The sequence below is a fragment of the Lissotriton vulgaris genome, chromosome 6, assembly GCF_964263255.1.
Source record: "Lissotriton vulgaris chromosome 6, aLisVul1.2, whole genome shotgun sequence".
NCBI lineage: Eukaryota > Metazoa > Chordata > Amphibia > Caudata > Salamandridae > Lissotriton > Lissotriton vulgaris.
This window is the reverse complement of record NC_141694.1, coordinates 987,403,436-987,417,622: the sequence shown is the minus strand read 5'-3', so window position 1 is coordinate 987,417,622 and position 14,187 is coordinate 987,403,436. Positions and strand designations below refer to the sequence as shown.

The following is a 14,187-nucleotide window of genomic DNA, read 5'->3' as shown; positions in this document are numbered from 1 at the left end:
GGCAATCTGCGATATCCTCACCCAAGGAGGTCGCGATTCCAGCCCGACTTGTGCAACTTAAGATCCTGCATCGGATTTACGTGACTGGCCCTCGCCGGATTCGTATGGGTTATTCTGTGGATGGGTTATATAAGCGTGGATGCGGCTTGACTGGTACTTTCCTCCACATAATTTGGTAGTGCCCGGAGGTGGTAGCGTTTTGGAATCGAGTGCATGCAGTAATGGAGGAAGTCACGCTTGTTCCACTGCTGCCCGAAGCCAGGCGTTGTTTGCTGAACGTTTGGGAACCGACTGATTATGATGTGGCGCAGACTCGGTGGGCGACCCTTGGGAATATGATCGCCAAGAGAGATATAGCACAGCTGTGGGGGTCCCAGAGACCGCCCACTATCTCGGCATGGAAGGAGAATATGGATTGGTGTATGTTTCGGGAGAAAACGGTGTATGTAGCGCGCGGCAGACCGAGGAAGTGGTGTAAAATTTGGGGCCAGTGGAACTCGTACCGGGGTGATGTTTGCACACCTCCCCTCACCGATATTCCGGATGTAACTCTTCCTCCCTGACCTGACAATCCTAGTGCTGTCTAGTCCTAATGTGATATGGCTCTCTTTCCCCCTTGTCCCCCCCCCTTTTTTCAGCATTGATGATTTGTATTAAATTGTAATGCACTTTCTTTCCCCCCTTGAACACGTATCCTACTGTATGGCCTTCTATTGCCTTGTTTGTTTATGTTTTCTTTTATTATCAATAAAAAGAGTTACAAAAAAAATTAAATACAAGAAAATGTTTTATTCTTCTTGAAGTTCATGTAGGCTTTAGAGATTGTTTTTCTCTTTACCTTAAATATTGTGGGCTGTAGAAATGTTAAGAGATGTGCTTCCTTGCTCCTGTCCTTGTATTATTTCAAACGTTTCCTTAAATGTAAATGTACAGGAATTTATATAGCGCAAATCACCACTGGTTTCTAAGCGCTTGCTTAGGAAACCCGTCCTGGTATTCCCCTGTGAGATAACCCCGGCAGGGTATCCGCAAGGTGAAAGCCAGGCATCCCGCCCAGAGGGGCCGTTGTGGAGATTAAGCAAGCTATTGCCCAGAGTCGCAGAGTGTGAACCCGTGAGTCGAGTAGGCACCGGAGCGAGAATTGTCGAGTCCATGGACATTTTAGGACTCAAGACCCTGCCGAGCCGGGAATTGAACCCTGGTCCCGGGCTGACCTCTGCTTCCAGGTCTGCCTCCTCTAACCAGTGAGCCACACTTCTCCACTCCACTTAAGAATGTGAATATTAGTTTATTTCTAAAGAGAATATTATAGGTTCTTTACTGTCTAGCCAAAGGATGTAGTAGACGCAGATGAAACTGTATCAAATATTTATGCACAAATGTAGCTATAGTTTTTCCTTTTCCTCTCTAGGTAGTTATACAATTCTTAGACAAAGCATGCTTAGAAAGTATCTTTAAAGTCATAGTCAGGAGATCGTCTTATAGTTCCTGTCCAATGGATTGGCTTGTGGAGAGTTGTAATAAAAACATTTGATCAGAGATAAAAAAGAACTGTACTATAAAATTAACTGTGGGAAAGTGTTTGTCAGCTTGTTCACATGATTGGTGACCTGTCCCTGCGTTTGTGGTATGGTGTATGCTATATGCTGTGCTGATTCTGGATTACTCTGGCTGGCGTATCCTGCAGATCCTAAACACTTTCCTGAAACTTTGCACATCATCCGCTGGTGATGCTGCTCATGCTAAACCCTAACGGCTGTGTGGTTAGCTTTTCTGACTAATTGCACGCTGTGCAATAGTATTTCCATTTCGTAAGTGAACTGAATTTACGCTGATGTGTTTTTTCTCACTCTCCCTCCTCTATACTTTTGTTGTGAAGATTTGGGGTATTTGATCTGATATGCCTATTGTGAAACTAATCTAACATTTTGTGAACCAAGTGATGACATTCTGTTTTGTATTTGTGATTGACCAACTATTCATATTTTGAATAACAAAGAGAAAATATATAGAAAAGAATAGTATTTGCCTTTATTCATGAGTTATGAGTTATTTTGACATATTACATTTACCTTTTACTTAATAATATTGACTCATGGGCCCCTCATTAGAGTTACGTTTCCATTAGTGTTATAGTAATTGGTGTGGGGCATATGATGATTAAAAAAAAAAAATCACTGCTTCCGCTGCATCACTCTCATATCGTCTTGAGAATTGTTCTCAGACAATGGATCCTTTTTGGTATAATTTGAGACATACTAGATAGCTATAGCTCTACTACATGAAGTCTTCATGATGTGGCTGGTTGTTGCTGCTGCCCTCAGAAAAGGCTTTGTTGCTGTAATCACTTTGCAGAATACCACTTGAAAAAAGTAATGTATCTGCCAAAAAGGTTGTAGAGCTTGCTAATGTTGTATACTTTGAGTTCTCCAAGTATGGCCTTGCTGGAAAATTGGTCACTTAAATTAAAAGAGCCTTTATCGGAAACCTGTTGGAGAGAAACTTTGCAGATACACTTCAATCACAGATAACCAAGGATCACTCCTGATTCAACATAGAATTTAACAAAGAACTTTCTGGTCTCATATGAAAATGCTTAGACTTAAATTAAAAGAGAATGTTGCATGTAAGGCATGTGGCAAGTCCAAAGCAAGTATAATGAATGTGATGTAACTTTATAGAACAGCTGATGGAACCATGCAATGGATCACATTTTCCTAGTCGTGTGAAGTCTGGTCCTGGGCTCCAACAGGTTTGTCGTGTTGGGCTTTTATGAGCATATAAAATCAGCTCTGATGTTTAAAAACCTTTTATTAGGCCAGCAGTTTAGAAAGGTAAGGAAATGGTTTTGACAATCCGGAAAAACACTAACTGCCAAAGAGTAGAGAACTAGATCCTAGACCTAAGTTCTGAAGCAGTATTAGAACACTGGAATGTGGAGCACTCCATTGACGACAATGGAGTGCTCCGTGCTTCAACGGGCCAGTAATGGCCCGCAAATCAACATTCCGATGATTACACAAAGGCCTCTTGGCACTCGAGGGGATTTAAATCCACTTGGGCTTCAAGATGCCTTTGTTTTATTTGTTCGAACATTCTGCCCTCTAGTGGCAGAATGTTGGAATGTTGGGAGCTCCATTGAAGACAATGATGTGCTCTGGGCTTCTAATGGCTGGTACAAGCCCAGAGTATCGACATTCCAATGTTAGTTTGCAGTTATTGCTGAGAACAAAGGCCTCACAGAGCTTGAGGGAATTTCAACCTCAATGAGGCCTTTTTTTTACAAATTCGAACATTCTGCCCTCTGGGGGTGGAATGTTCTAATAGCCTTAGAGCCCTCCGTTGCAGCTCCAGCCTTCAACGCTGGAGCAAGCCTTTAATAGCTGGTAGAGCCCTCTACATCGGGATATAAAGCTATAATAGAAAATGTCTTTATAAAAGAAGAGCTGCTATTGAGCAGTCTGAAATATTCTGCCCACCCTTTATTGAGCAATACTCTGTTATGTTTTGTTAAGCTGATTTGTAGAGCTCATGGCTGCCCCACAATGGGGCATCCCAGCGCTACATTGAAGATAGAGAGAGGAGTCACCAAGGAGTTAATGGTTGGGGAAAAGCCAGGTCTTCACCGACCGTCTGAAGGCTAGGTGATCGGAGGTACTGCGGATAGGCAGGGGTCGAGAACACCACAGAGTTTGAGCCAGTGCCCTAAAGGAACGGCCACCCGCTCTGGCCTTCCATATCCGGGGGACTCTGGCAAAGTGTTGATCTGCAGAGCGCAGAAAGCGTGTGTAGATATAGTGGGAGCAAAGATCGCTCAAGATTCCTGGGCCAGTGCCCAGAAGTATCTTAAGAATGGTGCAAAGGATCTCAAAGTGTATTCTCTGTTCCACCGGCAGCCAGTGGAGCCAGCGGAGGAGGTTAGAGGCATGGGAATGCTTCGGAAGAGCAAACAGAATGTGGGCGGCTGCATTCTGGATGCGTTGAAGCCTCTTAGTACTTGTTGGGTTCCAGTAGTAGCACATTGCAAAAGTTTAGTCTGGCCATAATGGAGGATTGAATGATCAGCTGTCGGGTTTCAGCATTAAAGAGACCTAGTATAGGCTTTAGGCCACATAGCAGTCCAAAGCATTTACCTGCCACTGATGTGGTCTGGCCTTCAAAGGTGAGGTCCTTGTCCATCAAAAATCCCAGGTTCTTAACCACAGGTTTAGGCTTGGGGGCACAACCAAAGCGGGTGGCTATCAATGGTTGCCCCACAGATACGAGTCCTTCCCAAACAGAAGAATCTTGGATTTCGCTGAGTTTAGCTGCATGTAAATGGTTATCATCCAATCCAAAATGGCCATTGGGTTCGCTTTAAATTTAGCAGAGCCCAGGCAAGGATTGTTGGAAAAAGTGATCACCAGCTGGGTATCATCTGCATATGATACCAGAGAAATGTCCTGGGTTTTGGCCATAAAAGCCAATGGCCTAACGTAGATGCTAAATAACTTTGGGCTTAATGCTGACTCTTGAGGAACGCCACAGCGTAGAGGGTGAACACCTGAAGAGAAGGGAGGGGCACTAACATGGAAGGTTCGGTCAGCGAGAAAGGACGAGAACCATGCAAGGGCCTTATCACTAATACCGAACTCGGCCAAACGTTGTAGAAAGATCTCGTGAGAGACTGTCAAAGGCTGCACTCTCTAGTAATAGAATAATCCCCACTCTCCCTCTCCATAAGTCTAAATTCCTCTTTGTGTCTTCCCTATATACTTTCTCTTTCATTTTTATGTCAACAAGTTGTGAGGTAGTTGACTGGATTATGTTTTTTAAATTTTATTTTCGTTCTTTTTGACAAATTAACAAATTAGCACAGATTTAATCCGATCTCATTTATTGTGGGTGAAAAATGTAATAGAACAACACTTGCTATCCAAGTACCTTCTGCTCAGCTGCCTCATGTCTCCTACTTATGAATTATTTCAATGTTCATTTTTTTCTGTGTTTTTGGGGTCAATAATATAAATGACCTGGAAAAAGGAGTGGAAAAAACACGACCTTGCTGGTGATGCACAGACTGTTCTAGGGGAATCATTTTGACTTTGGGCGTTTAGAATGACCTTGTACTTCTACTGTCTGAAGTTTGGATTATGTCTGCTCTTGCTTGGTCCTCCCTGGCATCATGACACTTCTTTCTAGACATTTTATTATTGGGAAATTGGGAGTTTTCTGTGCTCTAACTTCATGGTTGTTTGTGCTTTAGGTTTCATTTTTTTTAAGCCTTGTACTGGAATGTTCCCTTATCTTTATACCTTTGGTGTTCATTTCCTGTGGTTTACCTGTAAAGAAGGCTATGTGTTGACATTGGTCCTATGTGTCTAGTTTTGGCTGTAAGTACAATTCCCTTTACTTCTTAGTATTTCCAGAAATATGTAGCCTCGCTAGTACCCTTGTGAGATTAAGATTCCTTGTGATAATGTGGAACCTGTATTTTTGCCCCTGCTGGGATATGCTTATTGTGCAGCTTTTTGCTTCACTGTGTTGGGTCTCCCAGGTCATTTTAATCCTGTGTTGCCTTCTTCTTTTCAGTGTTAAATGCATCACATTGACTGGTGTATTACCCACACATGTTCCTGGAAGAAATTCCCTCTTTAAGATGTCTCCCTAGCCAGTGGGAACAATCTAGTCAGTCATCTTCACTTCTGCAATTTGAGGATTATACATCAACGTTTGCACCTTTGCTTTGCAACAGTTGATAGTTAGGGGTATATTCACAAGGACTTAACAGTGCCGTAGAGTACATTTTTGATGTTACTGCAGCTATTTTTTATCGCCTTAGTTACAAGATGCCACTAACTTGTGTTACCGGCACTTTTGCAGTGAAAACATGAATTATGAAGATCATCACTTTTGTTAGCGAGAGTTAACGAAAATGAGATGCAAGGTGGGTGTTCCTTTAAAAAAACTGCTGCTAACCCAACTTCACGATATTTACAAGGAATTCCTTGTATGGTGCAAAATCCCATAAAACTGCCTCTAACTTCAGTTAGTCAGTTTTTTAAAACCAGAAAATAACTGGTCTTAAAATTGTTGCAAACACTTGGGGCCTCATTTCAGAGGTTTTGGTGCTGGACAGTGCAGCAAAGAATATTGCTGTGCTGGCCTGAGCCACAACAAAAGCTCAGGAATGCACCAGAAAATAAGATAGGGTGCACCCTGGGCCTCATTCATGAAAAGTGTTACATTGCGTTTACAAAACAGCATTGGCACACTTTTAACTGCGCCCTCCTTGTGACACCATGGTTTCACCGTGTTTACTATACAACGCTCCATGTCACAAGGTCTTACAGATATGTCAGTATTCCTGACATATCAGTTGGTGCTAAAGTCACGCATTGCTGCAATTTTGTTACAAGCATGTCGCAACTCCAGCAATGCATGGGGAACACCTATCCCTATGGTACTGCATCACCCTTACTTCCGCCATGAGGCAGGCATAAGGTGTTGACGCAGTGGCGTCCTAGAATTTTCCTAGTGGAATCTCATAGATTTCATTGTACCCCTCCTGTGAGGCTTTGTTGCATTGGAAAGCCCACCCTGCATACATCAAGGTATAATGTGGCATGGGGGTTCACAAGGTCATGCATATGCCTAGATGCATCCCTTTGTACAGAGTTCAGTTTGGCATCCAAGGTGTCTGCTGTAACCTTCCCCCGCGGACAGTGACACCCAGATGCTCGATTCACTGACACAGAGGAGCTGCCAGGTGTTGGCACAGTTGGAGCTCCATCTGTGGATTTTGAGAGCTGCGGTGTAGGCGTCTGTAAGTGTTGGCAGAGTGGTGGTGCTGAGGGTATTGCCGAAAAAGTCTTCGATGGCCTTGATCCAGCTGTGTTATGGGGGCAATGATGGCGGTGGTGTATGGTGGCCCAGAGGAAGGTGTGATGTATACTTTGATGGTCAGTCCAAGAGAGTTTGATGGTGTGGCTGTAGTTGAAATTCCAGCTGGTGGAGAAAACGGGGTTGTATGTGTCCGGCGATGTGGGTTGGTGCCGTGACTAGCTGTTCAAGTCTGATGCGGACAAGATTCGCCAGGAGGGTGGTAGTGTTCTGGTCACTGGGGTTGTCCAGTTTGAAGCTGAGGTGCTCGAGTAGAATGTACTCAGTTGATGTGAGATCCTGGGTTGTGATGAGGTCTACAATGGCATCTGCGAATGGGGGTTTATGGTCAGGGGTGACTGTAGACAAGGAACCACGGAGGGAGGGTTGGGGTTGGGGTTGGTCCGGATCTAGACGTAGAGGTGTTCCATGGTAGCCATCAGGTCATTAGAGTGCGTGGTCACTCGGAGTGTGCCTTTTTAGACAATGGCAATACCTCCTCCTGGGTTCTCAGGTGGTCCGTGTGGGTGAATTTGCAGCCATCATGGGTGGTGTTGGCGATGTCTGGTTCAGAGCAGAGATGGGTCCAGGTTTCTATGAACAAGATGATGTCTCGAGAGGTGACGTCAAGGACGTCCCAGATTTCTGCTGCGTGTTTGTGGAGGGACTGCACGTTGAGGAGGTTGCAGTTGAGTCAGTTGGCTGCACTATTGGTCGGCCGGAAGGCAGGAGGCGCTGGTGTGCTGATCTGGCAGAAGGTGCGTTTGCAGTTTTGACAAGTGCAGGGTGCAAGGAAATTCTACATCGATGCTAGATGACAGGCAGTGTGCCATCCAGGGCCTATGGACGCTGGTAGGACGAGCAGTGTGCGACCAATTGGACTTTTGTTTATATTCAGGCTCCCTTGAGCTGGTGGGGCTGACGAGCTCATGGTTACGCACCTGCGTGCCATGAGCGGTACCGGACCTGAGAACATTTTTTGGCAGCCTACGCAGCGACCCTACATGCATGCCTATTCCCTGCTGATGAGAGATAACAACCTCGAAACACGTGTCCAGGGATGGCCAACGCGACAGTGATTTTTGCTCAAGACTCTGGCAGAGGCGCACCCGATGATGCTTACTTCATGGACCACAATGCTTTGGGGTAACACGCTGGTAGGACGAGCAGTGTGCGACCAATTGGACTTTTGTTTATATTCAGGCTCCCTTGAGCCGGTGGGGCTGACGAGCTCATGGTTACGCACCTGCATGCCACGAGCTGTACCGGACCTGAGAACATTTTTTGGCAGCCTACGCAGCGACCCTACATACATGCCTATTCCCTGCTGATGAGAGGTAATAACCTTGAAACACGTGTCCAGGGATGGCCAACGCGACAGTGATTTTTGCTCAAGACTCTGGCAGAGGCGTACTCTCTGAAGCTTACTTCATGGACCAAAATGCTTTGGGGTAACACGCTGGTAGGACGAGCAGTGTGCGACCAATGGGACTTTAGTCCAAGAGAGTTTGATGGTGTGGCTGTAGTTGAAATTCCAGCTGATGGAGAAAACGGGGTTGAGCATGTGTCCGGCGATGTGGGTTGGTGCCGTGACTAGCTGTTCAAGTCTGATGCGGACGGGATTCGCCAGGAGGGTGGTAGTGTTCTGGTCACTGGGGTTGTCCAGTTTGAAGCTGAGGTGTTCGAGTAGAATGTACTCAGTTGATGTGAGATACTGGGTTGTGATGAGGTCTACAATGGCATCTGTGAATGGGGGTTTATGGTCAGGGGTGACTGTAGACAAGGAACCACGGAGGGAGGGTTATGGTTGGGGTTGGTCCGGATCTAGAAGTAGAGGTGTTCCATGGTAGCCATCAGGTCATTAGAGTGCATGGTCAGTCGGAGTGTGCCTTTTTAAACAATGGCAATACCTCCTCCTGGGTTCTCAGGTGGTCTGTGTGGGTGAATTTGCAGCCATCATGGGTGGTGTTGGCGATGTCTGGTTCAGAGCAGAGATGGGTCCAGGTTTCTATGAACAAGATGATGTCTGGAGAGGTGACGTCAAGGACGTCCCAGATTTCTGCTGCGTGTTCGTGGAGGGACTGCACGTTGAGGAGGTTGCAGTTGAGCCAGTTGGCTGCACTATTGGTCGGCTGGGAGGCAGGATGCGCTGGTGTGCTGATCTGGAAGAAGGTGCGTTTGCAGTTTTGACAAGTGCAGGGTGCAAGGAAATTCTACATCGATGCTAGATGGCAGGCAGTGTGCCATCCAGGGCCTATGGAGAGGAAGGTGCTGGTGTTGTAGTGGTGGAGTGTATGAAAGGAAGGGTCCTCGGTGCTAGGTGTGGTCCAGTGGTGGACGGACGCAGACGGGCTTGTCTTTGGTTCACCAGTGGTACGCCCGATGTGCAGGGCCACACAGCAGCTGCCATTAAGTAGTGCTGCGGGGGGACTGGACAGCTGGGAGTTGGGACCTGCAGGAAAGGACACTGAAAGGGGCAGGGACGCGTGGTGGAGTGGGGGTTGTAAATATATTTTCTTTTAAACATTACCTCAAGGCCAGGTCCTGTGTCTTCTGTGCTCCTGAGTCTGCTTCCACGAACAGGAAGTAGGCAGTCAGGCTCCCTCCCCTAAACCAATCACAACACTGCAATATTGCATTGCAATTGTTCTTGAGTGCTGAAACAAGGTGTTCAGCCAGGGACTGATGGAATGCGCATGTTCTCCATGCAGGCTGTAAGGAAGAGTGCATTGCGAACAGGTATGTGCTCATGACGGCTTTGGGTGACCTGAGCGGGACAACCAAGCAGTCAGTGTGCACTTGAGTGGGCATACCACTCTGCCCCTGCCCTGCGTCATGAGTAGAGCAGCCCCACCAACCTTCCCACCCGCAAAGGAAACATTGCATGAGATTATCAGAATGATATCATTATGTTACGCTTGAAAGTAGTGGGGGAGACGCTCTTCTGCCATAGCGGAGGAGCCGCCACTTGGGGCAGGAGTCACCCACAGGTGCTAGGACTGGGCCTGACTCACCACCCGGGACCCTCCTGCTACACGTCCCAGATTCTCCTCAACTGGGCATTGGCACCATGGCACAATCCACTGCACTCTCTCCAAATCTGTAACTCAGCCAGTAGGAGCCTCAGCCATGCAGGATTTCACAAGCCTGAGTACAGCAGTCACTGCCAAGTCCGCTGGGAAACCTCCCAATGCAGGTGATGCAGCAGGGCCCCCTTAAGGTTGAAGTTGCAGCGCTACTGCCATACAAGTTCTGTGCAGGGGCCTCATCCTCCACAGCGTCCTGCCAGTGCACCATCCTCCGGCATGCGATTCAGAGAGGCATGGCCACCATTGGTAATCCATTCATTCACCCCGGTGTAGTGGTGGTGCGTGATATGCAATGCAGACCTCCCTATGTTGGTTCACAGGAGCACCTCTACCATTCACAGCTCCAAGGGGCACCAGGCAGTCTTCTTACACAGCTCAGCAACGTGTCTCAATGTGACCTGGCAGACTTCACTACCAGGTAAGGGCAATCGCCAATGCCGCAATGCCTACTGCCAGAGCCCAGCAACTTTACACCACCTCCCCATCCTACTCTGGGTTGCGGACACGGGCACAGTTAAGCCCTCGAGCCCTAGGGACTGTCCGCACTTTCAAGGTTTTGGCTGCCATGGTGTTGCAAGGAGGGCACTATGAAAAGTGATGCATAACAGGTTTTCTCCCGGGATTTACCTCTTTTTATATATGTAGCCCTGATACTGCATTTCCTCTTCCCTTGGGACTCTAGCTGGTCATCCTGGCAGTTGGGGGATTTGGGGGGTTTGGGGAGGTTATTGATCTGTGCTGCACTTGTCCCTTGCTGCTCTATTAATCATTCCATCGTTTTTCTTGTATTTCTTTCACTGGAGGTGGACTTATTGGCTATTTTTAGAGGCAAAAAAGGTGAAGTTCTGCTGACTAACGTGAGTTTTTTGCCCGCAAATTAGCCTTTCATCAGTTTTTGCTCACTAACGTCTTAGAATTTATATCGCCTTCACGTTAGTGTTAGAGGCAGTTTTCACCGCAGCTAGTTAAAACTATCGCCATGTAGTGATGTATTGTAAATACATCGCTAACAGGGAGATAGTTTTTGGTGATAGGCCACGTTAAGAAAACTGCTGCTAACTAACGGTAACGCTAGTTAGTGTCAGTTCTTGTAAATATACTTCTTAGTGCCTTAAAGAAAACGACAACAAATGTAATTTGTCATGAAATTACCAAAGGGAATCTATTCTTAACCGTTTAACCGCAGCGGCAATTCCACCGAAGTGCAGCAGTTTAGCGGAGTGGGAGTGGCCGCATCAGCCCACGGATGTGCGCAGCACTATGGAGGTAGTGTTTGCGACGGCCGTTGGCCGACGAACGAAGGGAAGTGGTTAAAACTTGTCCTTTTCAAGAAAAGAAAAGAATTCACAAGACTGATATTGCATCAAATCAGTAACAGAGTGTTCGCGAAAATTGTTCACAAGTAGCAACCATTTAGACACCCTGCCCATCACATTCACTTATTTTCTAGAACATCTTAGGTTTGTGGTTATAGCTTTAGTCATACAAATAGACACAGTTGGTCAGTAAACTCATATTTTTACAAATGCACTCTACATAATGCAAATCATTCTTTGCAAACATTCACAAAACAAAACAGAAACAACAGTGGGAAGTCAAACTATAAAGCAGGTTTACAGAATGAAACTATCATGAAAATATTTTAAAGATAGTAACACAAAATAAAACAAGAAACAGAGATATAACCCCTTTGGGTAAAAATACAGTAAGTCTGCTTCAAAAATGTATAAACGGACCACTTTTATAAAATGTGTTTTTGTTCTAGAAACAAAATGTGAATATGTGACATTTATGTAAAGTAGACCCTACTTATGAAATACAGTAGTGCAGTTGGATATGTGTAAAACATAAAGCTCTCTGCACTACAGAGATAAAAATCTCTAGTCACAAAAGGCAGGCTTACGAGGCAGCAACCATTTGGTTAAATGAGACATACACATTTTCAATTGAAAACAAACAGTCATCAAAATATTTGCTTTTAACCAGACAACACTTTGAAAACGCATTATTTACATTAAAACCTTGTTTCAGAAGTTCCTCTTTTAAGATTGTTACTCAAAAATTCATCATGCTCAAAACTCAAGTTGTTATGTGATCTTGAAATCATTAGCAACTTCTCCTTGTTTGTGTAGTCTTTCTTAGCAGCAGCCTGGGGCACAATCAGCCTGTCCATCGGGTCTTCTTTGTTCTCAAGCTTCATGTACCCTTTGCTGTTGCTCCGGTCCAGCCTTGGCCAGCTCGGATGTTTTCTTTGTTCATTTTGGACTGTTAGAGTGGACGGCCTTCTGTCCAAGTCCAGGGATTTGGAATGTGCTGAAAGAATATGCAAAGATGTATTGGATCCAAACTGCTTTCTTGCAGCACCAGGCGACAGAAGCTTCCCAGGAGTGGGGGAAGGGCCTGCAGCAGCTTCATAAAATGGAGGCTCCGTCATTGAATGGCTGCGGAGTAGCGTTCCGCCGGTGGGCTTATAAACGTCATTGACATCTGCTAAAGGGACAGCTAAAGAATCCATTGATAGATTTCTTGGCCGGTTCCTGTTTATCTCGGAATCTTCACTAATGTTATCCACAGCTGGCTCATCTATTACGCAGTTATTAAGTTTAATCACGGGAAGAGTAAATGCATTTATAGAGGATGATACAATTGACTTTGTTTCACATTTCTTTGAGCTTCCGCTTCGGTCATCGATTATCCTACTTGAATAGGGGTGTAGGCCAAACACTGAACCAGAACGCTCACTGAGTAGAGGTGGTATTAGATTAGAAAAATTCCTACATTCATTCTGAATACTCTCTTCCTCCTCCATGGAGCTAAATCTTCGAAAATTACCACCCAAGCCAGAAAAAGTGGCTATTGTATTTGCAGCCAGTTTCGAGGCACATGTGTTCTCATTCTGTTTGACTTCAGATTCCCCAAAGAAACCCGAATAGGCACCATTCATGAATTTCTGCTCCTTGATCCTCGAAGAGTGGATGTCTATAACTGTAGAATATATGTCTCTCATATGAATAACTTTGGTCTCCTTGTCACGATTTTCATGTAGAATTGCATTAGCACAAATAAAAATAAATATACCTATCCCCATAGTAAAAGGCCCCAGCATTTTCATTTTCTCGGAGTGTAAATGTTGTCCAAAAAAACGGGCTAAAATTCCACCTTCTCTTAGGATGTGGGTGTTATTCATTGACAGCCTGACTTCTGCAGCTAAAAAAGATTCTTTTTGGGGCCAATACCCAAGGATTGCCATTGCGATTCCTGCTACAGAAACAAGCACTCCCAAAATAAGAAAGAACCCAGACGGGGAGCGAAGTCGGATTTTCCCCCTGACAATGACAACATCTGCCTTAGGTCGTCTCCGAACTGGCTTTTTCTCTGGTGGAGGAGGAGACGTAGGTCGAGACAAAAGATGCTGTGATCTGGCAGAGTCTTGCCTCTTCAGAGCTGCAAGTCCTGTTATGACACCTCCAGTTGCGATCATAGTTCTGTATTCTGCCCTATGGAAGACGAAAGAGAGAAGAGATTACAATAAATGGTTGCAAAAAATAGTTCGTTATCATGGAACTATTTTTTAATATAATGTATTAAAAAGACTACAAACTGTTAACTTTTCTTCAGTGATTACATTAAATTAAACAATGTGGTGTCTATTTACAAACTGATTTTTGTAGTTCTTAAATAGTACTAATAACGTTCTACAAAATGCTATTCATAAATCTCTGGGCAGAGGTTTAGCATCCACCTCGACTATCTTTTTTCTGTGCAGTGATCTCCCCGCTGACTGCAGAGGTTCTGCACACCTGGGCAAAAGTCTTAGTGGGAAAATTATTGTGGTCCAGAAGCGAGTGGCTGGAAAATAGGGAATACTTACTATAAAATGTGAGGGGTTAAGGGAAGAGTAAGGAAGGGTTTAGAGAGGGACATGAAGTTTAAGTTTAAGTTTAAAGTATTTCTAGAGCGCGACATACACCGAGCGGTTTCTTGGCGCTAAGATAGCAAACTACCAGAGGGAGAAGAGTCAACCACAAGGACATAAACTGAAAAGGGGAATGTTAAGGCAAGAAGGCCTGGGTAAACAGGAAAGTTTTAAGAGATTTACGGAAAAGGGAATACTGGGTAAGGGATCTGAGGTGGAAAGGAAGGGAATTCCAAAACACAGGGGCCAGAGTAGCAAATTTAGAGCCGCCCTGTTTTTTTTTCTTGAATCGTGGGGTAACTAGAAGATGTTGAACTGAGG

The 14,187-nt window shown here is 45.2% G+C and overlaps 1 protein-coding gene across 1 annotated transcript in view; it reads right to left on the bottom strand.

The window, feature by feature from the left end:
• Positions 1–11,448: 11,448 nt before the first annotated feature.
• The window catches only part of TMEM200A (transmembrane protein 200A), a 673,457-nt gene continuing 670,718 nt past the window's right edge, over positions 11,449–14,187 (bottom strand). The window contains exon 6 of the mRNA XM_086927022.1: positions 11,449–13,447. Within this exon, the coding sequence (XP_086783148.1) occupies positions 11,965–13,431 (1,467 nt within the window). The 5' untranslated portion in view covers positions 13,432–13,447 and the 3' untranslated portion in view covers positions 11,449–11,964. The remainder of the gene's footprint in view (positions 13,448–14,187) is intronic.